General features: G+C 38.0%; 1 protein-coding gene across 1 annotated transcript in view; it reads right to left on the reverse strand.

The window, feature by feature from the left end:
• The window catches only part of VPS41 (VPS41 subunit of HOPS complex), a 250144-nt gene that overhangs the window by 130955 nt on the left and 91809 nt on the right, over positions 1–27380 (reverse strand). Inside the window, 3 exon segments of the mRNA XM_032234989.1 lie at positions 13877–13942; positions 16173–16235; positions 18422–18496. Coding sequence (XP_032090880.1) covers positions 13877–13942; positions 16173–16235; positions 18422–18496 — 204 coding nt within the window.

Below are 27380 nucleotides of genomic sequence, written 5' to 3' on the forward strand. Positions count from 1 at the left end.
TGTTATTCTGCTGTGGAGTAATGGTCAAAGTTCTTGAGAAAAACACACAGCAAAAAGTGGTTCCCTCATCCCAGTGCTTTTTGCAAAAGAATGGTTCACATGAGAGGCAACAGCCTGGACAATAAAGCTCTTGGACAATGTTGAAGGAGGGTTTTACACACGAAGAGTTGTTTTAATTCCTCAAATATAGTTTGCTATGGGTGTATCCAAGCAAATTTGACTTTTTCAATAGCTGTGTTATGAGTTCACTTTATGGGCAAAGCATGGGATCAAGTTTTGTCTAATAGTTCACAAAGTTTAAGAAGCTCTGAATGTCTTTACTGTAGCTTTGTGGAGTAGTTTGTCACTCAAGCACTGTTTGGACTTCTCAGAGATTCATTTGACATGTGACAGTCCAAGAAATCTAGCTGCTTCAAAAGAAAATTACATTTTTCTATTTTAGCAAAAAGGCGATTTTCCCTCAGTCTACTCAAACTTCCCATACATAGTGGTTGTGCTTTAGTGTAGATCAAGATGTAATCTAAATAAAATATCACAAACCTGTCAGTCACAAGAAAAAAATCTGATTCATAAATCTTGAGAAAAGTAATCTGCAATTAATAAATCTTAATAGCCTTACAGGGTATTTCATCTTAATGTACCTGGTAACAAATGCAGTTAAATTTTTTTGGCTATCCTAAACCCCAATGAGATTGTGCCCATTGTAAAGATCCAACTTGATAAAAATGAATGTGATTTGTAATCTATCCAGCAAGTCTGATAGTAGGAGTAAAGGATAATGATTCTTCACCTTCAGCAGAAACCGGTAGCAGAAATTTTGAGTGGTTCAGAGGACCAGTAAATACTACCTCTGACTATTCTCTGCCTCCTGAGTCCCAACTGATCAGGAGGAAATGGGGATTTTGCAGTATCCTTCCCCTAGAGTGGGGTGGGAATGGAGATTTTATGGTATGCTTCCCCTGCCATGCCCACTAAGCCATGCCTACAAAGCCATGCCACACCCACCATGCCACAGAACTGGTAGTAAAAGTTTTTGAATCCCACCACTGATCTAGCTGCCCTATTTAAATGTGCTCCTCCTCCCCTTGTTCCATCTCTGTTTGCATTAGGGACCAAATAGTGAGGTTGACACATTGTCTGCAATAATTGGAGCAGGCTTGAATTTCTTTCAAAGGTGAGTCAATAATAATGCAAAGCTGATAGTTTTGGTCTAAAGTCTGTGGAACTCATTGTCTGATGAATTCATCAGTGATTCGGTTATTCAGAATCTGTCTGAATCCAGTCACCACAACTGCCATGTTCCAATCCAACTATTGGGGCCAACTTAACTTCTGCTATATATTCTGGACTCTTTCTATCCTCGTAGTTTATCAATCCAGCATATGCTATAATCTCTCATACTAAATCCCCAAAGAGACCCATGAAATTTGCCATTAGCTTCTGATAGTCATTCTAATAGGATCATTATGTTCAATGATGAAGAGTGCCCATTATGATACTGAAGACCTGAGGAGACTTAGTACAAAAGAGGTTGGAAACGCTGCTGCTTTGTGTCCCCATAAATAACTCACATTGTGCTATGGAGCTTCTCATCTTTTCTGACTTTCCTCCAAAACTTTCCATCAGGCTGCTATGAGTTCGCTGTAAAACAGGCTGCTGCAGATATGGGATCTGGGATTATCAGTAGCAAGAATTTAGAGTGAATCAAATTCTGCATTTGCTGGACCAACTAAAGCATCATAGCTGATATTATGTACGCCTTGTAGCTTGGTCACATACTGCTCCAGCCTGCAGATCGGTGTTTATTATGCCATTCTGGTGTTTTTCATTGCAATTTGTTAAAAAGTGGGATTGAATTGAAAATATGAATGTCAGGCATGAAAGAGGAGGACCATACATGAAGTTCTAATGAAACAGATTTACTCCTCATGCCTATGCACAGGAATATTCTCCACAGTTAGCATTTGTTAGAAGTTAGATAAGGATCAATAGAATTTACAGTGGCTTGGACTCATTACATTTGTGGCTATGTAGCAGCTGTCAGATTCGTAAAAGTGATACTGCCATTCAATTGGGAGAAGGGGAGGCTCGGAATTAAATCATTTGCTACATCTGAAACAACTGAGTTTTACAACTTTACAACTGGTTTCCTCTCACCGGAAGACTGAAGGCCCCAGCATCTCTGGAGGGATGTTTATGGTAGCCATGTGGGATATATAACTTTGATGTCTAACTAGAGATAGCCATGGGAACGTGTGCTTTATTGACTCCCAGGGCAGAAGAGTTAAAGAAGCATCTTCACACTTGTGTATTGGTCAGAATCTGCATTCGGACAAAGGGGAGGGGTCATTATCAGCTTAATCCCATTTGCATGGACTAAAGGTTTTCAGATGCTGTTTTGCTTATAATAGTTTCCATCCTGACTGATTAAAGGTTCCTTTTGAAATAATCCATTTCAAGTGTCTTTACTTTCTCAAGTTAGGAGATGAGCCATTACAGCAGCTCTAGTCTAATCTTTCTTTTAACTCCACTTCCAGGCTCTGCCAGTCCTCTACATCTATGGAGACACTGCAATGGCTGTAACTTTGGACACAGGTTGTAAATCCTAGAGCTATATTAACAATAAGGATTTTGTAGATTTAAATCATGAGATTTTATCACTTACTTTACAGATAAGTACATTTTTAAAAATGAGGAGAAAAACTCTATAGTTTACTTATAATATAGCTGCATTGCAACTTCAGAAACATAGAGTTTTTTTTTTAAAAAAAAACAGTTATCCATGAAGCACATACTTCTTAAAAACAGTTGGTTAATTTATGTAGTTCATCTTTCCCTTGCCGTAGTTTAGAGTTACCATAATCACAATACAAAATACCCATTTAAATTCAATAGGAGCTACCTCCAAACGAAGGAAATGATTATTATATGAGTTGTTTCCTTTCTTCTTATTTCAACAAAATATTTTAGGACTTTATTTCCCATAAATTCCCATCCTGGCAGACAGCAATCTCAGTACTTACATTTCAACAGCAGTAGCAGCAGCTATAAAATCTCTTCCTTGGCAAGATACTTGATTCTTCTGCATGTTTTCAGCTGGTACATCTATTTAATGCTTTATTACAATATAGTCATACCTAAGTTGCACATCACATCAGATTTCATATGTATAGCATCTGATTACATCACCAGAATAACTTCAACCAAATAACATTCATGACAGCATAATCATGGTTATGTTTATTCTTCCAATTGGTATTTCTTAGACATTTGGACATCATTTCCATATAGTTTGTAATTTGGGCCTTTGAAAACAGTAATTTGCTAACAATATACCTGGAAACTGTTCTTTAGAAGCCAATTAAGGAAAAGTAACGTTCCATAGTGAGAATAAACTAGTCTTCCCTAATATGATATGGTCCAGATATCTGACAGAATAATTCTAAGGCTCCATGCTATTACAGATCATAGGGTTTGTGATCTACACATCTGAAGTCACCAGTTTACTTGATCTATTAGAATCACAATAGTCAGATAAATTTATCTGAATTAAAATGGTCAGTATAGCCACTTCTACCAGTTACTAAATAACACAGCAGAAGAATTATAAAATACATTGCCAAATGAGCCTGCACTTTGAGATGCTATATAGCAGTGGTAGCGAATCTTTTCGGCACCCAGTGCTCAAACTGCAACCCAAAACCCACTTATTTATTGCAAAGTGCCAACATGACAATTTAACCTGAATAATCAAGTTTTACTACCTAAAATAATGATAAACAAGGCAGAGTTCAGCTAATTGTGCTAAGAAAAACATGATAAATGCACTTTTATGCCCCTTTTTTCTGCTTTTGAAATAGTACGTTTAGCAACAATAAAAAAATAACTTGTGTAATATTGTTGTCCCCAAAACTGGGCTCTTGCTTAGTGTCGAAGCCGATAAGACACCGGACACAAGGTGTGCTATAGAATTATACTTTTATTTTGGTACCAAGATATAAGGACCTTGGTTTGAAAAGCTAACCAAGAGCCAAGATTAGCCTCTTACAGCAGCCAAGATTAGGATCTTACAGCAGTTTTTATAGTCAAGGAGTGTCGCAATCAACTCTTTGCCCTTCCCCTAATAATGCATGCATAACAGATAATATTGATTGGTTATTTGGATTTCAGCCCCCCTAAATCCTTATGCTTGTTATGTTAAATAGCTAAACGTTACATCACCTGTTTTGCATCCAAGGTCTCGGGTATTTTGCAAATATGCCAGCTATATGGGTTTTGGGGTTTTCTTATAAGTGAACTATTCTTGTTCCTAATATTCTGGCTGGTGGTTTTAAGGTACTAACTTCTGTCTTGCTCTTAATGTGCAGCACCTCCTCCCCTTTTCTACTGCACAGCAGAATAAAAGAACAAACAGTTTTATCTGAGGCAGCTCCCCTGCGACCCCCCCTCCTTCCGCAGAGAAAAGTAAAAGCAGTTTAAAACTTTTGTTTGAGGCAACAACATCCTCACTCCCTCTTCAGTGAGACATAGGAAGGAGTAAAGCTCTTAATTGCCAAGGCAAAGAAATGAAGACAACAGAAAATGTTTTATCAGAATTCATATTCCTCACTCTCATGGCCATTCCATCCACATCTGGATCCTATCTCCACATGTGACCCTTCCTCTGATCCACAGGACCTCCCACTCTGTTTCTCTTCCCCTCCCTCTCTCTTTCCCACCTTCCCTCCCTTCCTTTCTCTTCCACACTTCTCCCTTTCTCTTTCCCTCTCTCAACTCTTTCTTTTTGTTCCCCCCCTTTCTCTTTCCCTCCCCCTCTCTTTCTCTGTAACCTTTTCTATGAACTGTTAAAAATTATGAGATAAAATTTCAGTGGTTCAAAGTCTGAATATCTTATGCTATAAGCTAAATACTCTGCTTTTGCTTTTAGAAATGCTTGCTACTTAGATCAAGTCTAAGAATTCATAATGCATAACAAATGCACTAGGACAAATCTGGACAACTATTAAAATCTAGCTTCAGGCAAGAGTTAATTAAAATAAGACATCTGTTTTAGTTTAACAAAGTGTTGAATTAACTAATGTTAATTATATGTAGCCTAGTCTTGAATATGTCTAAAAGATTCTTCTGTCAACTTAATTAGAAATCTTAAATCACACATACAGTGGGCCGAAACTTAAATTGAAAAATTGACAAGATTTTAAAAGTAACAGAAATCGCATTCTAGGACAGCTTTTAAAAAAACAATTAATTTCAAGAAGAAAGTTTTCAAGCTACCTTTCTACTTGCAAGCACCACAATAATGTTTTCTATTTCTTTTCTTCTCCAGAAAAATGATTTACTATGTTGATCAATTTATATTCTGAGTAATTTATATTTTCAATTACAATATAAAGATTTAAGAGGAAAAAAAGTTGAAGTACTACTGTTCTTTAGCTGCTAGTATGAACATTTAATGTGCAAAACCAAATATAAAATGTTGGCATTGGATGCACTCTAAGGACAAATATTCTGATTTATGGAAACTGATGATACTACAAGTCAAACGAACAGGTGCAAAAGAGCCAGTTTAGTCTAGTGGTTAAGCACCAGGCTAGACATGAGGAGACTGTGAGTTCAAGATCTGCTTTAGTGACATAAGCCAGCTAGGTGATTTTGAGCCATGCTCCCTCAGCCCAGCCCAGAGTGGTGGTGGTTGTGGGAATAGAGGCGGAAGAAGTATTAGGTATGTTCACTGCCTTGTTTACAAAAATAATAAAAAATTGAGTTATGCAGCATTTGAATATCAGATTACAAAGAGAGATGGAATTCTGAATGTTTAACTGAAAGAAAAATACAAATTTTCTAACATATTTATACCAATTTTATAGTTCATCTCTAGTAATGAATCTTGGTAGAAGTTTTTTGTAAGGGTAATTGCAGAGTTGAGCAACTGCATATATTTCTAAAATTAATAAATAAAATGTGACTCAAATTAAAGATCGAGATCTAAGGCAACTAGATCTAGTTTTAGCACCAGGTTTCAGATATATCAACAGTGGAAAATATATTTTTGTATTCCCAGTTGTCCAATACAGTAGAGATGCACAGAATATTATTTCAACATTTTAAAGGGAATTTATTTCAGACAGCAATTCCAAGCTAGAAGTTACTACAACTATAAAGTGTACACAATTTAAAGTAAATCTCCCAATACCTGAACAGACATTGCTATGGTATTTACTCTTATTTCACTTAAATGGGACTTCTCAGTATTTACTGACTGACGTTTTATAGCTTACAAAGCAATCTGCCTTTCTTTTCTAGTCCTCTTCATCTACCAATGCAATATCAAACAGCTGACTATCCTGTTTCTAAAAAATTGCAGACAGCATCCTGACAATTTAATAATTTGTCAAAGTGATCTAAACAGTTTTTATGAAGCACATATTATGGGGTTCAGAGGTAAAGGTCACTTACTCACAAAGCAAAGAGAAATTAGATTTGCTGACACTAAAAATCAAGGCAATTAAAAAAAACAATATAGTACTTTACAAGATTAACAACAAAAATACAAATCAGCCATTCCTGAAATACCAACAACTATTCAAAATATTTATGCTTCACCTATATTCTGGGTTTAATGATCTAATGTAGAAGCGATTCTTTAATTTCATACAGTATCATATTTCAAACACTCCTCTGCTTTTTGTCTAAGATCAATTGGCATGTTTGTGTGCACATATAAAAAAGGTTATATATAATGTGAATTTTTCATACATTTTCCAAATTCATCATGTAGATCTGCAAGATCTCCATGTGAAGGTCCAGGGACAATACATTAGAGTGATGTACCATTTCCATGTTATTGGGAAGAAAACTGTGCAGACATCAAAGAGATCCTTAGGAGACAAGCTCAACTAAAAGAAACTTTATATTTACATTAGATCATTTGTCATTCCTTTCCCCCCGCCCAGGAAATGCCAGAAACCACCCTCTCCGCCAATAATTAGTAACAAATGAAACTAAGTTTACTGTAAAACAACTTTCAGGAAAAAAAACTTAAAACAGTAAGGTGATGAACCGAATCAACAAAATGGAAAAATACACATCTTCAATTAATATACTATCTATTTCTTAGTCATCAAAAAAGATGATCATATTCATTAAAAACTGACAGTGGAAAGCTATCTGCCATTCAACAAAATATAGATATATGTTCTTTAATACTTATGTTCTTCTCTAAATTGTAAAAATATTATTTTAAGGTAAGATATATTTTTACCCAAAAGTTTAAGGTATTTTAAAAAACAGCAATCAATGGATTATTTCAAAATTGATGAGTTCTGGTTTTTTTTTTCCATTTTCAAAATTGTAGCTATTTGGATTTTTTTAATATACTTAAAATAGCTATGTACAAAATTCATTTAAGCTAGACAGTTAAAAATGTGGCACCTCTTTAAGTGATAACTGAAGACCTTCTACTTCATCTTTTCACCTTCATTTAGTAAGCCTTTCACCATGTTATTTTTTAGGATTAGACCATCTTTTAAAGGTATGGCCTACAGCAGGGACGTGCAGTCAGGGGAGGCAGGGCCTCACCACTGTCATCATGAAAAGAAAAAAAAATTAAAAGGAAAAAGGCTGAGGTAGTTGCTGCCGGAGTCACAGTGGATGACTCTGCTTAGTGCTTAACTGCAGGAGGAGGCAAGAGAACCACGTGCCTCCTTTACTCTATCTTTATGATCACTTGAGCGTTGCCAGCACAATCTTGTGGTCTGCCATTGAAAAAAGCAAACTGTGCTGGCAACGCCTCTTTCTTGTGGAGACGGAAGCGCGCAATCCTGTTCCATGCTTAGAACTAGATCACCTTCGGGGAGAAAGTAAACTATTGCAGACTGCAGCCTTAAGCCCTGTCACCTGGTATAAATGGCTTCAAGCAGCCTCCAATAGAGAAGCTGCCTTCGCTGGAAGCGGTGGCTGGATTGGGGGCGTGACTGATGCCTCCTTCCAGCTGACCGCCCTGAAGTGGGGCCCCTTGCGGAAGCGGTAGCCTTTGCAGCAGCTACAAAGTGAGGATCGCGCAGGAGACAGTTGATTTTGGGTGCGGAGCCTAAACAAACTGGAGCCATCGTGCATGTCTACAACCTGCACCCCTTCGGGTCGCAGCAAGTCGTCACTCTGAAGCAGGAACAGGTGCTATTCTGCTGCGGGCAGGACATACTCCTGGTGGCCTGTGGCTCTGGCGCCTGCAAGGTGGAAATGTTTGCCCTGCGGGGCAGGCAAAAGCCGAAAGAAAGCGCCCCACTGCTTCTGTCTGACATAGAGGCATCCCACGTCCCGCAGCTGGGTTGGATATAGCTGCAGGGCGCGGGGCGCCTCTATTTCGGACATAGCTGCGGGGTGGGCAAAAGCCGCATTCTTTCTTTTTGCCTCACCAGCCATAAGCTTCACCGCACGTCACTGGCCTACAGTAACACTATATGTCTTTTTCTTTATGCCACAAAATTCCAACAGCCTTTTTTGGCTAGTAATTTACAAAATATTATTATTACCATTTTCTGCTAAGTGTTCCATTCAATTTTTGCTATACTTAATTAGGTATGAAAGGAGCAGGAATGATTCAGTTAGTCATCCCTTAGCCATTGGTCAAAAGAGAATATTTCTGTTGTATGATACCAAGATCTCAATAAAATAAAAGAACGCTGTAGTAGAATTGTAGTCAAGGGCAAAATACCATACTCCAAATTTTATGAATGCCTTTGTTACTTCGTCTCAGACTTCTACCATGATAGTTGAGAATTATGATAGTTGAAGTACAACTTGATAGAATGTTAACAGGTTAAGGAAAATTATCTTCATATATACCAACAATTCCTATTTGAAATTCTATTTGATAATTGTGGCCAATGTGATCTTAGCACAGCTTTGACCTGTACATCAGTTCTGCACCTGCATGGGCTGGGGGGACTCTGTTCACAGTCACTCACACCTAACTTATATCCTGACTGTACTACTGCTGTATACTGTATGCGCCCTTGAAGACCATTCAAAAGGTTCAGTGCAGTGGTCCAGATTGTTATGAATATTTCTCATTATGGTCTTGCAACATCTGTGCTTTACAAGTTGCACTGATCAATATGCACTGCACTGCAATATGCTTCTAGGTGTATTTCAAGGTATTGGTAACTTGTAATGCCTAAGTGGCATAGGAGTGGCTTAATTGCAAGACTGATTATTCTCAAGGGTATCTACCCATCTCAAACACTCTGATGGGGAAGGCACATTCTGGGTCCCTTTAATGAAGTCATCTTATGGGACCAAGAAGGCAAATGGTCCCTGTCTTCTGAAACAATCTTCTTGCTGACATATGGTTGGTCAACCTAAAAAGCCTTCAGGAAGATAATAAAGACCTTGGGGCCTTGAGATTAGGATGAGAACTCAAATGATAAATATTTTGGTTCTGATTGCACATTTATTGTGTTTTATATTATTTTGTATTTATTGATTACAGTTTTTTCTTTTTTCTTGTAGTTTTGTACACCATCTAAAGAGCATGTGGTCTCAATTGAACAAGTGTATAAATGCTTAGTAGCAGGGGTGAAATTCAGCAGGTTCTGGCAGGTTCTGGAGAACCAGTAGTGGAAATTTTGAATAGTTTGGAGAACCAAATAATACCCCTCTGGCTGGCCCTAGGGTGGGAAGGAAATGGGGATTTTGCAGTATCCTCCGTCTGCCACGCCCACCAAGCCACGCCCACAGAACCGATAGTAAAAAAAATTGAATTTCACCACTGCTTAGTAGCAATGATTTGGTACAATTTCTAGGTTTCTTTTAAAGGCATCCTTGTGTAAACTGCATTGCAATAATCTATTTTGGTGGTGATCAGAATAAAGATTAATGATACCAGATCTATCCTATGTAAAATGGATATTATTAAATCATGAGTAGCTGAAATAAGATATCCATCACTTATGCTCATTTGAGCATTCACAGACTGGACAGAATACAGAAGTACCTCAAGATGTCAATCTGCTTGTTCAGGATAAGGTTCCCTCCCTCCCAGAATAGGAAAATAACCCTTCAAAAGACAAGTCATCAGCAAAAACAATACGCTCAATCTTGTCTTGATTCAGTTTTAGTTTGCTATGCCTTATCCAAACAATAATCCGGTTCAAAGAGTAATTTTGTATTCATACAAATTTCCTGGCTAAAAAACGTTATTCTTTATTAACAATAGATTATTCCTTTTGTGCAATTATCATAATAAATAAATCAGAATATTTTTTGTTGGAAAGGCTACTTCTATATCCATCATTAATTAATTTGTTTTTGTAATTTAAGTATCTCTAATAATTTGTACATTGTAATTTATTTTTTAAATTATCCCAATCATAATATTTGCATCTTTTATATATACACCTCAATGTTTGTGTAAAATGAAAGGCAAAGAGGTAAAATTATTAAAATACGACCAGGGAATTGGAGTTGGAAAATATAAATGAGAAACACACATAAGAGAATACATATAATCTATACTGGAAAAAGCCTTGAGGTGAATCAATAAGAATCATAGCCTAACAAAGTCATACATGCAAGAAACACTACATGTAATTCAGAATGCAAATTTGTTTGTATGTTCTATTCATCATCACTTTTTTATATTCAAGAATCTGCCACCAGGTTGACAGTTACATGCTCATTTGGACATTTACTAAGGATTGTATGGTCACACAGCAAGACCTTCTTGATTCCACATAGCAAATAGTTTCATTAAGCTGCAAATCATTTGTCTTCAGATCAAAGCAAAACACAAATTATAATATTTCCAGGCTACAATTTTTAGTACTGAGCCTGAGGCCTGCTTGCTTTAATATGTATTCAAAGTCCTGCATGCACAGCTTTGAGCAGCCACTTCAGTTGAAGAACTAGTAGATACCTGAATCCTTTTGTGTGCAAGAGCTATCTCTTTCACTGTAATAACTGAACAAATCCAAACAAAAAAGATCAGTATAGATACATGTACACAAGATATAAAAATAAATGCACCTTGTCTACTGTATATTCTATAGTGATGTATATTTCAGAAGTTGAAACATACCCATTCTGCAACAAAATCAAAGAATCTTATATCATTTAAATAGAAGTCTATTTATTATTGCATGAACTCTTGTAGATCACAAATACTTGCTTCTTACAACTAAACTCCATGGTTTATATTTCACAAATGTTTATTGTCAGCCATCCTCAATCTGGGTTTATATCAGATGTATAGACTAGTCAATATGCCTATAATTAAGAATTCTAAATTCTAAATGTTAAATTGAACTGATAAGCAGAATATTCAGACTGAAAAAATGTGGCCTACTTGATATTTGCATTCTTTACTACAGGACCATATGTGGCATTAACTAATTTTAGTTATTTTTTAAAAGTATAATAAGATATTTGTGATAGTAATAGATATATACCACATATGGTCCTGTAGCAAATAGGTATGGACATGAGAATTAACTAGAATGATAAGAGACAAAACAAACCAGATTGTTTACTATCTATAAATAACCTATACAATTTGCATAATGGGATTTTAGCACAAATGACATCATATCTTCTATTGAACCCCTATACTGTATCAAGGAAAGAAAATATTAAGCTTGATTTGTCTTTATCCCACATGGGGTACACTTCTAAGTATATCAGCCAAAAGACAAATCACATTCAGTTCTATAGTAATAAATATGAGTTGACTATATGCTTGTTACAGCTTACCTACTCATCTTTTATCAACTTTTGAAAACTCAAAACTATCTTCGATTGCATAATACTAATTTAGTTTAAAAATAATTATTTTTCACAATATGAAGTAGTTGAACAAAAAAATACAATAGATTTATCCCAGTTTTACATTCACTGAATATGTGTGTATGTATGTATGTATGTATGTATGTGTATGTATGTATGTATGTGTATGTATGTATGTATGTATATGTATGTGTGTGAGAGAGTATGTATGTATATATGTATGTATGTGTGTGTGTGTGTGTGAGTATGTATGTGTGTGTATGTATGTATGTGTATGTATGCATGTATGTATGTATGTATGTATGTATGTATGTATATATGTATATATTTAAAGTCCCTTTAAATATATCAGCTCTCTCCTTATCAGCTGAGCCAGGGAGAAAGGTATATATTTAAAGTCACAACTCCTGGTATGCCCAAATATGGGAAGACGTTCACTGCTTCCATTCTCTGTCCATCTGCTCGTCCATACCCTTACTGGGATTGGAATCTGTGCTGTATTGCATCTTTACTGTTGCCTAATGTAACAAAGGCAACAGTAAAAATATTGGGTTTCTGTCTGGATGCTGATAAGGAGAGAAACTCTGTGGCTTAATGGTTAACACATCTGCCTAAGATACAATACAGCACAGGTTCCAATCCCAGTAAGAGTATGGCTAGCTGATGAGAGCTAAATAGCTTGAAATAGATCTATACTAGTCTCCCTTTATTTATTTATCAGCACAAATACAACACATATGTATGTGTTGGGTATGTGTACACACACACACACACACACACACACACACACACACATGTTGTATTTGAGCTGATAAATAAATAAAGGGAGACTGGTATAGATTTATTTTAAGCTATTTAGTTCTCATCAGCTAGCCATACCCTTACTGGGATTTGAACCTGTGCTGTATTACATATTAAGCAGTTGTGTTAACCACTAAGCCACAAGGTTCTCCTCCTTTATCACCTGAGCCAGGGAAATAGGTATGTATTTAGTGTCACAACCCCTGGTATACCCAAATATGGGAGGAGGCACACTGCTTCCTTTCTCTGTCTATCGGCTCATCACAAGAGACCATCCAGACAGAAAGCCAATATTTTTGCTGTTGCCTTTGTTACAAAGGCAAAATTGGCTTTCTGTCTGGATGGTCTCTTGTGATGAGCCGATAGACAGAGAAAGGAAGCAGTATGCCTCCTCCCATATTTGGGCATACCAGGGGTTGTAACACTAAATACATTATATATATATATATATATATATATATATATATATATATATATGTGTGTGTGTGTGTGTGTGTGTGTGTGTGTGTGTGTGTGTGTGTGTGTGTGTGTGTGTGTCTGTGTGTGTCTGTGTGTGTCTGTGTCTGTGTGCATGCATGCATGCAGGTCTTGGCATATTCGGGTCTGTATGTATGTATCTATGTATGTATGTGTGTGTGTGTTTGTATGTATGTATGTATGTATGTATGTATGAATATATTGGCATATTTGTGTCTTTTCCCATGTAAGATTGACAGTAACTTGATGACGTTTCGACGAGGTCACACTCGTCATCTTCAGGCTGGTGCCTTTGGCTTTATACTTGTGTGAGCAAAGCGTGATTGGAGTTGCCGTTTTTCTATAAATATAGATGGAGGTGTGTGGAATGTTGGCTTTGTTGCTTTAAACAGATTGGTTGGCTGTGTTGTCACATCTTGATTGGTTGATGGAATTGATGTTTGGTGATGATAAACGAGTCCCAGCCACAAAAACCAACACAGGACCCAGAACAACATAGGACACTATCACCAATCACCTTCACCAAACATCAATTCCATCAACCAATCAAGATGTGACAACACAGACAACCAATCCGTTTAAAGCAACAAAGCCAATATTCCACACTGGTCTTGGTGTGTGTGTGTGTGTGTGTGTGTGTGTGCGTGTGTGTGTGTGTAATAAATTTAAAAATACAGCTTCTTAAAAAGCCTCTCATTAAAGTTACAATCAGGAAACCTGAGATTTCTCAGTGGATATTTTTGTCATAAATCTCCTTATTTAGGCCAAACTGAATTCTGCTATAAATTTTAAAAGTTTATGAAATGAGAAAACTTACTTTGTTTCCTCCTGTTACAAACTGCTTACAATGCGATCTCACAAACTGAGGGTGAACAGCAACAATCTGAATATAACAGAGGGGAAAAAATACATTGGTATTGTGATGCTAGAAATACAGTGACGCCCAGTTAACGAGTTGCTGAACAAGTACTATTTATGACCAGTCCTCAAAATTCCACTTGTTGCAGCATCCCAGCAGTCATGTGATTATGATCTGGGCACTTGATGTGCAATTACAATGTCGCAGCAACCTGCAATCATATAATTGTCATTTATGTTCTTTATTACTAGTATTTGATAGCAAGGTCAATGGAGAAGTCAGCAAAAGATTCTAAATGGCAAACATGCAATGTTTCACTTAATGACATCCCAGGATTTGCTTGATGCTGACAACTGAAATTCCCAAAAATGCTGTTGCCAAGTGATAGCAATAGCAATAGCAGTTAGACTTATATACTGCTTCATAGGACTTTCAGCCCTCTCTAAGCGGTTTACAGAGTCAGCATATCGCCCCCACAGTCTGGGTCCTCATTTCACCCACCTCGGAAGGATAGAAGGCTGAGTCAACCTTGAGCCGGTGAGATTTGAACAGCCGAACTGCAGATAGCAGTCAGCTGAAGTGGCCTGCAGTACTGCACCCTAACCACTGCGCCACCACTGATATTATGCTTTACAACAGAGTGTCTTAGCAACTGAAATTCTGATCCCAACAGATATCCTACCTATATCTGTTATATCTTCAAAATTAAAAAACAAGCATTATTTCATATAGAGTAATATTAACTAAAATCAATCATCTGAATTTAAAACCAATACTACTTTCTTTTGACCCTATCAATTTTCTTTGTCCCATTACAGGGGTGTCAAGCTCAATTTTGTTGAGGGCTGCATCAGAATTGTAATTGACTTTCGGAGGTCGGGGTGGGCGTTTCTGGGATGGGCGAGCAGCGCAACAGGGCCTGCACTTCCATTCAGTCTGCTGGAGCTCACTGCGCTGGGGGAGAAATGAGAGACCCCATTGTTCTGCAGGGCCTGCTGATGTTTGAGTGAGGAGGAGAAGAGCGGCAAGGCTGACCAGGAGAGTAGGTCAGGCAAGACTGGCTGGCTCCCACCACCACCACCATCGCCAGCAGTTTGGGTGCCCCACCTGTGTCTGAGCTGAAGAAAACAGAAGTGTAGCAGTGGGATTGCCCTCAAAGATAGCTCTACTCCAACTTCACGGTATTGCGTTGTTTTAAGTGTAAAAATAATAAAAAATATATTTAGAAAAAAAGATAGCTCTATTTCCAAGTGCCTCATTTGAATGCAGGTGGGGTCCATGGGACAATGGGATGTCATTCCTCTGCTGATGCAGCAATCTCAGGCAGGTTGGACATGGGTTGAAGACACTCAAACGAGGATTCCTGCACTCAAAACGGTAAGGCCGGCACACATGAGTGAGCAGCACATCTGGGCCATGGACAGCGCTGATTCCTGCACCCGACCTTAGATCAGACCCATGGGGGTGCCCTGGAATTAGCAAGGGACTGCCCAGTCATCTTGACCCCATCCCATGGGTATATGCATAGGAGGCGGCAAGTATGCAGGGGCTGGCGTCCTGGGTGAAAGGGAGGTGCTCAGAAGGCAGTCAGCCTGCAGGAGAAGACAGTCTTCAGGGAGGCCATGCCCCATGTGCACTCACTGCCTCCTATCCATGAGCCCAGGGCATGGGGCGGTGCATGCCAGCCCCTCATTGGCACCACAGAAGGCTGATTGCTTTCTGGCCGAAGATGGCCACCACCAGGTTGTAGATCAGCATCCAGATGGCCTGGACCAGGATGGGCCAGTCCTTTGCTGATTCTAGGGTGTCTCTGCCGGTCAGATCTAACCACATTTCAGGCTGGATCTGGCCTGTGGGCTTTGAGTTTGATACCCCTGTCCTTGTATCTTCCAGCTTTGTAGAGTATCATTCTGACTAACTGTACTATGGCCAAGAAAAATGGTAACCAGCTGAACTGTTACTTCCACAACTGGATTCCATCCTACTACGGCCTAAGACCCTACACAACATGGCTCATATTATAACATATCTCTGATCTGATGATGAATATCTATAAAACAGTATAAATCACAAACAATCATTAGGTTAATTTAACAAATCAGAGAGTAGTTTGTTAGTTATTCCTATCTTATCAGAATAGGTGCAACTATTTTTACACAACAGTACTATATTGTTGAAAATAAAGTAAAATATTTAAATCAATTAAAGAATGTAATAACATAAATAATAAATTAAATTAAAATAAATTATTTACTTTAATTAGGCAATCAAATGTTTCAAGGAATTCTTCTCCTGTGTACAATCCAAATACCTGCACCTGAAATAAATAATATGCTTTTAGTATTGTATTGATTTATCTGTTATTTAATTGAAAAGGTCAAAAGAATTATCAAATATATTCAATTATACTTTAAAAAAAACAACTGGCAGCAGTATTTTAACCATTTAAAGTTTTTTTATTTCTTATTTCTTATTATAAATATTAAACAATAGTACCTTTAAAGCTGTAAACTGCATGAACCAGATAATGTGAGGAATCTCCTCTTTTGACGAAGCACACTTTTGGTGCTTCTGATCAAGTAAAATGACTGCATCACTATTTTTACTATCTTTACTCTCTTTCCTCATAGTCTCTCTTTCCTCATAGCCATACCAAAACCCTTTTATTGCTTCAGGTGTAAGAGTTAGCCAGCTTTTAATTGCTGATGTTGTGTTATAGAATAGAATATTTTATTGACCAAGCATGATTAAACGCACAAGGAATTTGTCTCTGATGCATAAGCTCTCAATGTACATGCAAAAAATCAAAGTAATAATAATCATAGTAACAAAAGATAATAATCATAATAATGATACCAACAAAGAAATAGTAGAACAGATGAGAAGGATAAAATAAATATAGCTGTACTACATGGATAATATACTCAGATTAAGACAACTGTGGAAATTCAGCAGTGTGAAGGAATGAGGGGGGGAAACGGTCTCTTGTCTAGTTGTTTTAGCATGCAATGTCCTGTAGCAGCATTTTAAGGGGAGAAGTTGAAACAAGTTTATTTATAGGAAGTGCAGGGTCTGTAGAAATTTTCTCAGCCCTCTTTCTGACCCAAGCAGTATACAGTCCCCAATAGAAGGCAGGCTGTTTGAAATGTTTTTTTCTTCAGACTTAACTATTTGCTGAAGTCTTTATTATGTCCTGTTTGGTTGCTGTACGAAAACAGATAGTTATAGAAGTACAGACAATAGACTAAATAATTCCTCTGTAGAATACCAGGGCATACCTGTCGGAACCCACCACTGGTTGGAACTGATGAGGACAAAATAATGTTTTGCTGTCTGATAATTTTCCAGATCTCTTAATGTGTGGTACACTTTTTTTTCAGCTTAAAGTCAAATATTCAGAGGTATTACAATTAATGTATGGAAATTCTCTCTTTCAAATGATGAATACTAAGTGAAAATTAGCTTGATTACTCTGCAGCTCATACAATGTAAAGTTTTTGCAATGGTCTACGGCTACACATGTAATAGAAAACTGAAACTTAATACTATTAAAATATGTTTAACTAAGCACAATAAGCTTGTTGTTTAATTTGGTATGAACCTGCCAAAGAATTCAATAATAAACAAGCTTGGACCACTTCAATCAGTCAGACTTTGAGGAGTGGTATCAAATGCACACAACAGACAAGCAATATTATTTTCTGTAAAAGCATCTGAATAGATTATACCAGAGTTTTATCACCCTGAATTACTTACTATTAGTCAAGGTTGCTGCACACTTAAAAATAAACAAATAAAGACATTCTAATAAGTGAAGAAATCAATCCTCAAAATCACTAAAATGTTAAGCTTCCTTTGTTCCCGAAAAATATGGGTAATTGTTGGCTGTGCAAAAAAATGATGTATGTTCCCAATTGAGATGGGGGTGCCACATTTTAAAAAAGAAACAGGGTGTGTGCATGCATTATTGATTTCACATTTCTTTAATGCTGTAATAGTTCACTGACTATAAAGCCTGATAGATGGTGACTGCTTATCAAAATATTCCAGAAGTAGCAAACATAAAAGTTTTAAAATATATATGAATGAAAAACTACCAGTCCATAGAAATTTTGCCCACAGGAATCCAATTTTCTGGATTTATACCAAAGAAGCATTAAGATACATTCTTGCAGGAACATCAGAGTAGTCAGTGAACTATAACTGGCACCGCAGCAATAATTGCAGTGACATGTGCCTCTACCATAGCTGTTAATCAGCTTAATACCAATAACAGTATTGACATTTTTTGTAATTACTTTTCCAAAAGTAGATTTGAACCAAATATATTTGACTTTAAAGATGAGTTTTCTGAAGTGTGTTTGATAGTAAGGCAGATGCGCCAAGGTAATGTTATTATAGAATTTCACTGTACACAGATCTTCCAGTGGTCTGGAAAAATAACACTGAAGGACCTTTACAGATAAAGAGAAATAAAGGGGGGAGGGCTTGCTCTTGATGTACCTTGCCATCTTCAGAACACACACCCATGTGCTCACCACTTTCATCAAGGCTAATCTGATTGATCTTCACTGGACTCTGTTGAAAGTTAACAATCAGAAAAGAAAAATAATTAAAAAGAAGTATCATCTAGAATAAGCAAATTGTTTCAGCTTTCTATTCAAGATAAAACTTACCTGCTATGTCTTCAACTCATCAAGTTCAGTAGTGTCCATTAATTATATACAATAATTTATTAGAATTGTAGAAAAGATAGCACATAAATGTATGTATGTATGTATGTATGTATGTATGTATGTATGTATGTATGTATGTAATGTAACGTAATGTAATGTAGAGAGAGACAGAGACAGAGGGAGAGAAGGAGGGAGAGATAGAGCAGGGCTCAGCCTGGTTTTTTAATCTGATAGGATATCCAGAAATAAAATAATATGCATCAAAAATGACTGGGACTGGTTCACAAGAGTTGACTATTATTCCTATGATACAATAGTTATCAATCTTTTCTATCTGCAAAAAACACTATTTTAATCTATTTACTAAATATTCCTTACTTACAAGGGATTGTTGAGAACAATTTAATGATATATTCACTGTACTTCTAGCTCTGCACATTAGAGGAATGACCAGCAACCGTAACTAGTGTTGGGATTCAACCCACTTAACAACCAGTTCACCAAAAATGTGAGCATTCGTACATGTGTGCAACACAGCTTCCATGCATTTGATGTGTGTGCACATAACTACTGTGCATGTGCACAGCTTCCACACATGTGCGGCTTCCACCATGCGGTGAGGATTAACTAAGCAGCCTTTTGGGGCCTGCTCCGCTCCATCTCTGTTGTCCGGGGCAGCGGATGCTTCTCTCTCAGCTGCTGCGCTTGCTGGGAGAGAGAGCAATTTAGGAGCTGTGAGTCACTGCTTTCCTCTAAGACCCATTCAGAAAGCACGCAGCACAGAAAAGCATCAGCCATGTTGAATGCTGATTCTCTGTTCTACAGTGCTTTCCAGATGGGACTTAGAGGAAAGCAGCAGCTCACAGCTACTAAATTGCACAAGAGACCATCTCCCTCCCAGCAAAAGAAGCATTGGTGACCCGGAGAGCACATGGAGGGTCTCTGCAAGCAACCAAGGTTGGCAAGGGACAGAAGAAGCAGTTGCAAGATCTTTCTGGATGGGACTAACCATGGTATCCTCCTGCGACGGCTAGAAGAGGTGGGAGTGGGAGGCACTGTTCTGCGGTGGTTCTCCTCTTACCTCTCTGGCAGGTCACAGTCGGTGTTGGTTGGAGGACAGCGGTTGACCTCTAGGCCCCTTGAATACGGGGTGCCGCAGGGCTCGGTCCTGTCCCCCCTCCTATTGAATATCTACATGAAGCCGCTGGGTGAGATCATTCACCGGCACGGGATTAAATACCATCAGTATGCGGACGATACCCAATTGTATCTATCCGTCCCGTGCCAACTCAGTGAAGTGGTGGAAGTGATGTGCCAGTGCCTGGAAGCTGTTAGGGTCTGGATGGGAATGAACAAGCTTGCACTCAACCCTGACAAGACCGAGTGGCTATGGATGTTGCCCCCCAAGGATAGTCCAGATATTCCAACTTTAAGCCTGGGGGGGTGAAACCTTACATCCCTCAGAGAGGGCCCGTAACTTGGGTGTCCTCCTGGACCCACAGCTGACACTAGACCATCATTTGTCAGCTGTGACCAGGGGAGCTTTGGCCCAGGTTCGTCTGGTGCACCAGTTGCGGCCCTACCTGGACCGGGAGGCACTTCAAATGGTCGCTCATGCCCTCGTCACCTCAAGACTTGACTACTGTAACACGCTCTACATGGGGCTGCCCTTGAAAAATGTTCAGAGACTACAACTGGTCCAGAATGCAGCCGCGCGAGCGATATTGGGTGTATCAAGATATACCCATGTTACACCTATCCTCGGCGAGCTGCACTGGCTCCCGATCGGTCTCCGAACACGCTTCAAGGTGCTGGTTATCACCTTTAAAGCCCTGCATGGCCTAGGACCTTCAAGGTGCTGGTTATCACCTTTAAAGCCCTGCATGGTCTTCTACACACACACCTCCCAGTGTCCGATAAGATCTCACAGGGTGGGCCTTCTCCGGGTGCTGTCAACTAGACAATGTCGTTTGGCGGCTCCTCGGGGGAGGGCCTTCTCTGTGGCTGCCTCGGCCCTATGGAACAATCTACCCCCAGAGATCTGGACCCTCCCCACTCTCACGGCCTTCCGCAAAGCCATTAAGACCTGGCTTTTCCGGCAGGCCTGGGGCTGTTGACCTCTTGAATGAGGTCCAGCCCCATTAAGGCTGAGTGCATGTTGTATTTCTTTTAACTTGTCTTGTCTTCTACTTTTTAAACTTTTTAGTATTTCTTTTATTGTTTTTTATGTAAGCCGCCCGGAGTCCTCTAGGATTGGGCGGCATATAAATTTATTAAACTCGAAACTCGACTTCTTACAGGTAAGATAAACTATCCGGTGTGTTCCCAAACCACTTTGGTCCTCCTGCGCTCTCGTCTCCCCCCCCCCGCAGCCATTCAGCTTAGCGCGGCAGGCTGAATAAATTGGGGGAATGGTAGTTTGAGGCCAGAGGGGGGTGGCAGCCTTCAGGTGGAGACCCAGGGCAAGGCTGGAGCTGACCAAGGCAGGCAGTGAGCAGGTAATGGAGCAGGTAATGGCAGTGGAGCCATTACCTGCTCCAGGGCAAGGCCAGATCCGGGGAATGGTATGTCCCTGGCACCAACCTGAGGCAAAGGGCAAGCAGGTGGCATGCTTGCCTTTGAGCAGGTGAGGCATGGAGATTAGCTGGATGGTCAGGACCGCATGGCAAAGGGAAGATAATATATAGGGCAGGGCAGGGCAGGGTAAGCATGGCTAGCTGTTGGTCAATTTTACTGGTTCTCCAAACTGTGCAAAATTGGAACAACCGGTTCACCTGAACCGGTCCGAACCGGCTGAATCCCACCCCTGACTCTAACCCAACTTGTCCTTATTACATATAATTCTTAGATCAGTTAGAATCCAATATTTCATTGAAATCTCCTCTTATTACTATTTTATAATAAATATACTCACTCAAGTATTGAAAACATTAATGAAACTTAATATGAGGATATAAATTATGTTCATAAATATTAACCATAACTATTGCAGATACTGATATTTTACTACATACAATTAAATAAAAATCCATTTACATCAGTGATAACTTGTTGTACATCTTTGCAAGATAAAATAGTCACACTTTTAACTTTTGGGAAAGTATTTGTGAAGTAAACCTGTCTCATCTAATCCTTTATTAATAAAGATTGTCCTGTTCCTTAAAGAAGTTTTTCCTATAGATAAGTAATTTCTGATTTTAATCATTTTAAATATGCTAAGATTACACTTTAGTTGTTACATTTTTACAACTTTTTTACATTAAGACCAATTAAACATCAAATAATAAATTTGGAACATTTATCAATGATGTTATCTCCATATAATAATTCATTTTATGAGCTATACCATTTAACAAATATCTACAATATTCTAATATTTAAAAGGTTAGCTAAATTGGAGGAAAAACAAGGTAGGCAGAATCACGTTTATCAAACTTTCCTGCCAAGAAAATAGTAGACCAGAAGATCATAATATACTATCCTTCTCAAAATTGTTATCAAACTAATATAGATTTTACTATGGCCCAAGTTTCTACAATGGATTTGTTGCCCTGGAGAAGCACCTACAATTATTCCGGTAACAAAAACTAAGTTTCACAACTCAGATTATCTTCTCTTTCCTTTATTGTCTGTCCCCATTTTACATTCATCACCCCCTCCATGATTTCTGATAATATTTTTTTGGCATAGGGCTTCCAGTAGCTAAGCTGAGATTGTGGAATACCCTTCTGAAAAAGCAGTTAGTTCTCTCTTTTTTAGAACTTAAGAAAGTAGTTGTCATGCCCCAGCATATAACTTGTATATACTGTTGTTGGTCTCTAGTTCCATCTAGTGGCCAGAGACAAATACCAGGTGTATTGTTTGAAGCTGATCCCACCCATTTACCCATCAGCCTGCACTCTCAAAACAAGTGCATGCTGGGAAGCCATTTCCTTTAGCATTTGGAGAACGCAGAAGCATAAAGAAGAATCCATCTGTGGCAAACAGTCATCCAAGGACAAACCAATCCCACAAATAGAGCATTGCTGGTGAGATTTAACTTGCTTGTATTTATTAATTGTTACATTCAGCAGTAACTCAATACTATCTTGTATTTGGTTGTCATTGTATGTATCCCTATTTTCCCCAGTTTTGCCACATCCTGTTCTTTCAATAAAACATTCGGATCTATGCACACGGTCTGTTTTGTTGGAGGATAGGTGGGTTTAGATGCAGGTCAAGCTGCACAAGACTAATGTGTAGTGAAGACAGAACAGCAGTTAAAATATTCTGCTATAACCACACTTTGGGGGCCTATTTTATTGCATTATCACTGAAGTACTATTAAAAGGGCAGAATATATATAAAATAGTAACTTAGTTTCAACAATCAGATGATCACTTTAATTCTAAAAAGAGAGCAAAAAGGTTTTTGCAATCTTGGAAGTACAAAAGCAGACAGTTCCCAAGAGCAGATGTATGAAAAAAGAGCAGCTGACTGATAAATGGAAGGAATTCACACTTGCGTGAATAGACTGATCCTATGCCAACCAATAGGTTTTTGTTTAAATGAGGATTTTGTTGCAGCATGGTCTACGTTGCATTGTCACACACATTACATATGGCCTAATAGTAAGGAACAGTAAAATTCAAATGGCTCCTGCCACAGACAAAAATCAGGATTTCACAAGAAATATCTGTGTGAAGTAAGAACTAGGTATTCTCCACTAAATCACTACTAGTTGCAAAGTTATTTCTCATGCAGGCCTGTTTGGAATTCTGGACAATATAAGTAAGTTTGACTGCTCAAAAAAAAAAAATCAATAATGGTAAGCTGACATTATTAGAACAAATATTTAACTTTAATAAGGGAAAAAAGTTTAGGAAAAATTTAGAGTTATTTTGGCAGAAGCCTATTGCATAACTTTATTTGAAGGAAATCTGCCATTTACAAATACATCCTTTGTGACAATCAATTACCTAATGTAAAATGCTTGAAATAAATATACTTAGTATGGATTATGTCAGCTTTTCAATTACACATAAATTCATGGCCAAAGAACCCCTTTTAACTATATGGCAACTTCTTCTCCCTTGATGGTCATCAGAATTTAACCTTATAAGTCCCTGAACAATGAACCTGAAAAATCAATCTGCTAATGTATAATCTGTAAAACTCTTCTGATAACAAATAAATAACTGATTCTTTTACTGCTGCATCTCAATGGATGGAAGGGAGGATGAATAATATCCATTTAGCCTATAATAAACTTTAGTCTATAGTAAACTCCAATTATAGGGGAGAAGTGATATTAGTGAGCCAGAAAACTGAAGATTTAAAAAAGTTTCCTGTACAAGTTATATTTTTTAGCCGTGGCTAATAACCAAGGACTTCAAACTTATTTTATATACCAAGTATTATTTTTTCAAGTCTTCTTAAAAATAAATTAGTGCCAGTATGAGTTTTGCACAATGTGTAATACATCCCAATAAGTTTGTTTAAAGCAATCCAGTCTAAGTATTAGTGTGCTCATCTGGAACACTAAAATCATTACACTATATTTATTTATGAATTTACACATTTAGTCTTATTAGAATGTTATTCTCCATACTCTTACAACTCTCAGCAATATGCAAACACAAAATGTTCACCACAAAGATGATATATAACAGCAATTAAAATTACAATAATGTAACTTTAACTTCTAAGCAAGATAAACAATTCCTACGGAAATATTAACAAATAAAAACAGCCCCCTGAAAAACTGTTTAACATGCTTCTGTAAAGCCAAAAACTGAGAGTCAATGGATAGGACGAGGTGGGTGGCTGCAGGAGGCTTGTCTTCACATCTCTTGGCTTGCCTGCAGTCATGCAGCACGTTGAATTCACCTGCCTTCTGCCCCATGCCTCTGCCTGCTGCCAGTGCCACTGTGCAAAGACAAACATTCCGCTGCCGGTCACCCGCTCCGGCCCACCAACTTTCGGCTTTCCTGCAGTTCATCCTGATCATTCACCTGTGCTGCATGGGCTGTGCAGCCCCAGAATGCACTAACCAAGGGACCAGAGGGCTGCAGCTGCTACTGGATACATCTTGTGTGTGTGCCAGGGCACCCAGTTGGGCTGATCACCCTGAAATTTTGTTTTCCCAAAAATAAGTCCTAGTACTTATTTTGGGGTCAAAAATATAAGACTGGGTCTTATTTTTGGGAAAACATGGTAAGATAAAATCACACTTATTTTTTTTTCTTTTCATTTTTTCTCCTGTCTAATTTTGTTTTGTTTTTGTATTTTTTTCTCCTCTCTCTTTTTTGGAGTTTGTATTTTAATGTTCTGAATAAAATAAAATAATTAAAAACATTTTATCAGGATATAGCAATGAAAACTCATGCACCTCAGGTGATATTAAAGTAAGTTTAGTATTCTGTAAGTATTAAGACTATTAGCTACTCACAGTTCAATATCAATAGAAAAATCAGTAAAACAATAAAAAAATTATTTCTCCCAAATATATATTTTTTAAATTTTTAAGAAAACTTGCTCTTTTTTATTACCCAGAAAATGATGCAAATCCATCATTAATATCATGTTCTGTTCTGATTTATTTTTTTCTAAGAAAAAAATGTGTCACTCTTCTCCCTCCATTTTATCATAGTGTATAATAATGAAGGACCTAGCCATGAAAATAGGAAACTGTGACTTTGGGATCTTTCTCTGCCCATCCCATCTCATACATTTGTTGAGGGGTACATAGGAAATGAAAGCATGCTACTGGAAGCTATACAAAAATAATAGTAGAATGCCAATCAAATAGTAGGATACCAATCAAATAAATAAAAATATTGAATATTAAAACATGTTTACTCTGTAGAAAGTTCTCACAAGGCTTGAAAGTTTCCAATGCACAATCAACAAAAAGAAAAAATGGTAGACACAGGCAAAATGTGCAGGGGAATATGAAAAGCTCTGGGAATCAGTAGTACATTCACTTCTTAGAAGCCAATCTTTTCCAAATCCCCACAATATTTTTAAAAATATTTAAAAGGTTACTGAGATTTAGCAAACATACATCTCTCGCTAATAAGCTTCTTCTTTCTTTAAATACTAGACTATGCCGAACTCTTAAGTTCTACAGGAAACTTATTAAGGATAACATATTTATTGGCATCCTTCAATCTCAAAAGACTATGGCAGTCATGCTGAACCTTTTTCGCCTTGCGTCCCAAAAGCGTGCGCATGAGTGCTATCGCACACGCTTGCATGCCCACCCCCATAATTTAATGCACCCCTCATCTCAGTGGACCACACATTTTTGCACAAGGCTTTCCCGCCACTCCCTGTTCTGGCTGCTTCCCCTTGGCTAAGACCCAGTGAGAGGAGAGGTTGCTCTGCCACAAATGGGCAGAGACAGGGGGCGAGGGAGGTGCTTAAGCATGCTCCTGTGTCAAAAAACCTTCCCTTATAAGTATATAAGTATAAGTATAATTTTTATTGTCATTGTACTTAAATACAACGAAATTGGTTTTAACCTCACTGGTGCAAAATTATAACAGAAACAAAAAAAGAAAAAAAATAATGTGTGCATGGAGTGATTGTGGTTGTATTTATGGCACACATGCCATAGGTTCACCATCACAGGACTATGGTATCGTGCTCTGGAAAGAGTTCTTAAAACAGCATCTGGTGTGACTAAAAAGGCCAATTTGAGAGTGGCAATCCTTCCACACTGAGGGCAGATACATTCTGTCCCCTGCCCAGCCCCCTGATTTCGTTGGTTCCGGGACTGGCTCCTTGCCTTGGCCTGCCGAACAAGTGTCTCTTTGAATTGGAGAAGGCTATCCTGCCTCTTTAGCCTCTAAGTTGAATGATCAGAGGTTAAGTTTTCCCAGCTGTTGATCTCCATTCCCAAGGCCTTTAAATCCCTCTTGCAGATATCCTTGTATCGCAGCTGTGGTCTCCCTCTGGGGCGCTTTCCTTGCTAATTCTCCATACAGGAGATCTTTCGGGATACGACCATAAGCCATTCTCACAACATGCCCAAGCAAGTGTAGATGTCACTGTTTCAATAGTATATACATGCTAGAAATTCCAGCATGTTCCAAGACTGCACTATTTGGAACTTCGTCATGCCAGGTGATGCCAAGAATACATCGGAGACAGCGCATATGAAAGGTGTTCAACTTTCTCTCCTGCCATGTATAAAGGGTCCAGGACTCACTGCAGTACAGGAGTGTGCTCAGGACGCAGGCTCTATAAACCTGGATCTTTGTGTGTTCTGTCAGCTTCTTATTAAGCCATACTCTCTTTGTAAGTCTAGAGAATGTGGTGGCTGCTTTACCAATACATTTATTCAGCTCAGTATCTAAAGAGAGTGTGTTGGTGATAGTTGAGCCAAGATACACAAAGTCATGGACGACCTCCAGTTCTTTTTTTTTAAGTTTTTTTTTGTTACATATTTAATTTTTTTTGTAAACAGAGTGTTGTCCGGTTTTCCCCCTTTAACATTTTTACATATACATAAATTATTTTACATTATATTTCCATTTCCCATTTTAGCCATATTATTTTCTTTCCATATTTTCCAACTTTTATTTTTTATTTTTTTATATATACATAAAGCATGTTATTTTTATCCCTTTAGAAATAAACCAAATTTATCATTTCATTTCCATCTATTTTCTGTGTAAGTAACAAATATCTTCAAGTTCAGTATTGTATATAATCAAGATTTCACTTAATTTGCGCAATTAATATTAGTATAGTTCACTCACATCTTAATTAGCTACATACCATTGCCATGATTAACATAT

The sequence above is a fragment of the Thamnophis elegans genome, chromosome Z (genome assembly GCF_009769535.1).
Source record: "Thamnophis elegans isolate rThaEle1 chromosome Z, rThaEle1.pri, whole genome shotgun sequence".
NCBI lineage: Eukaryota > Metazoa > Chordata > Lepidosauria > Squamata > Colubridae > Thamnophis > Thamnophis elegans.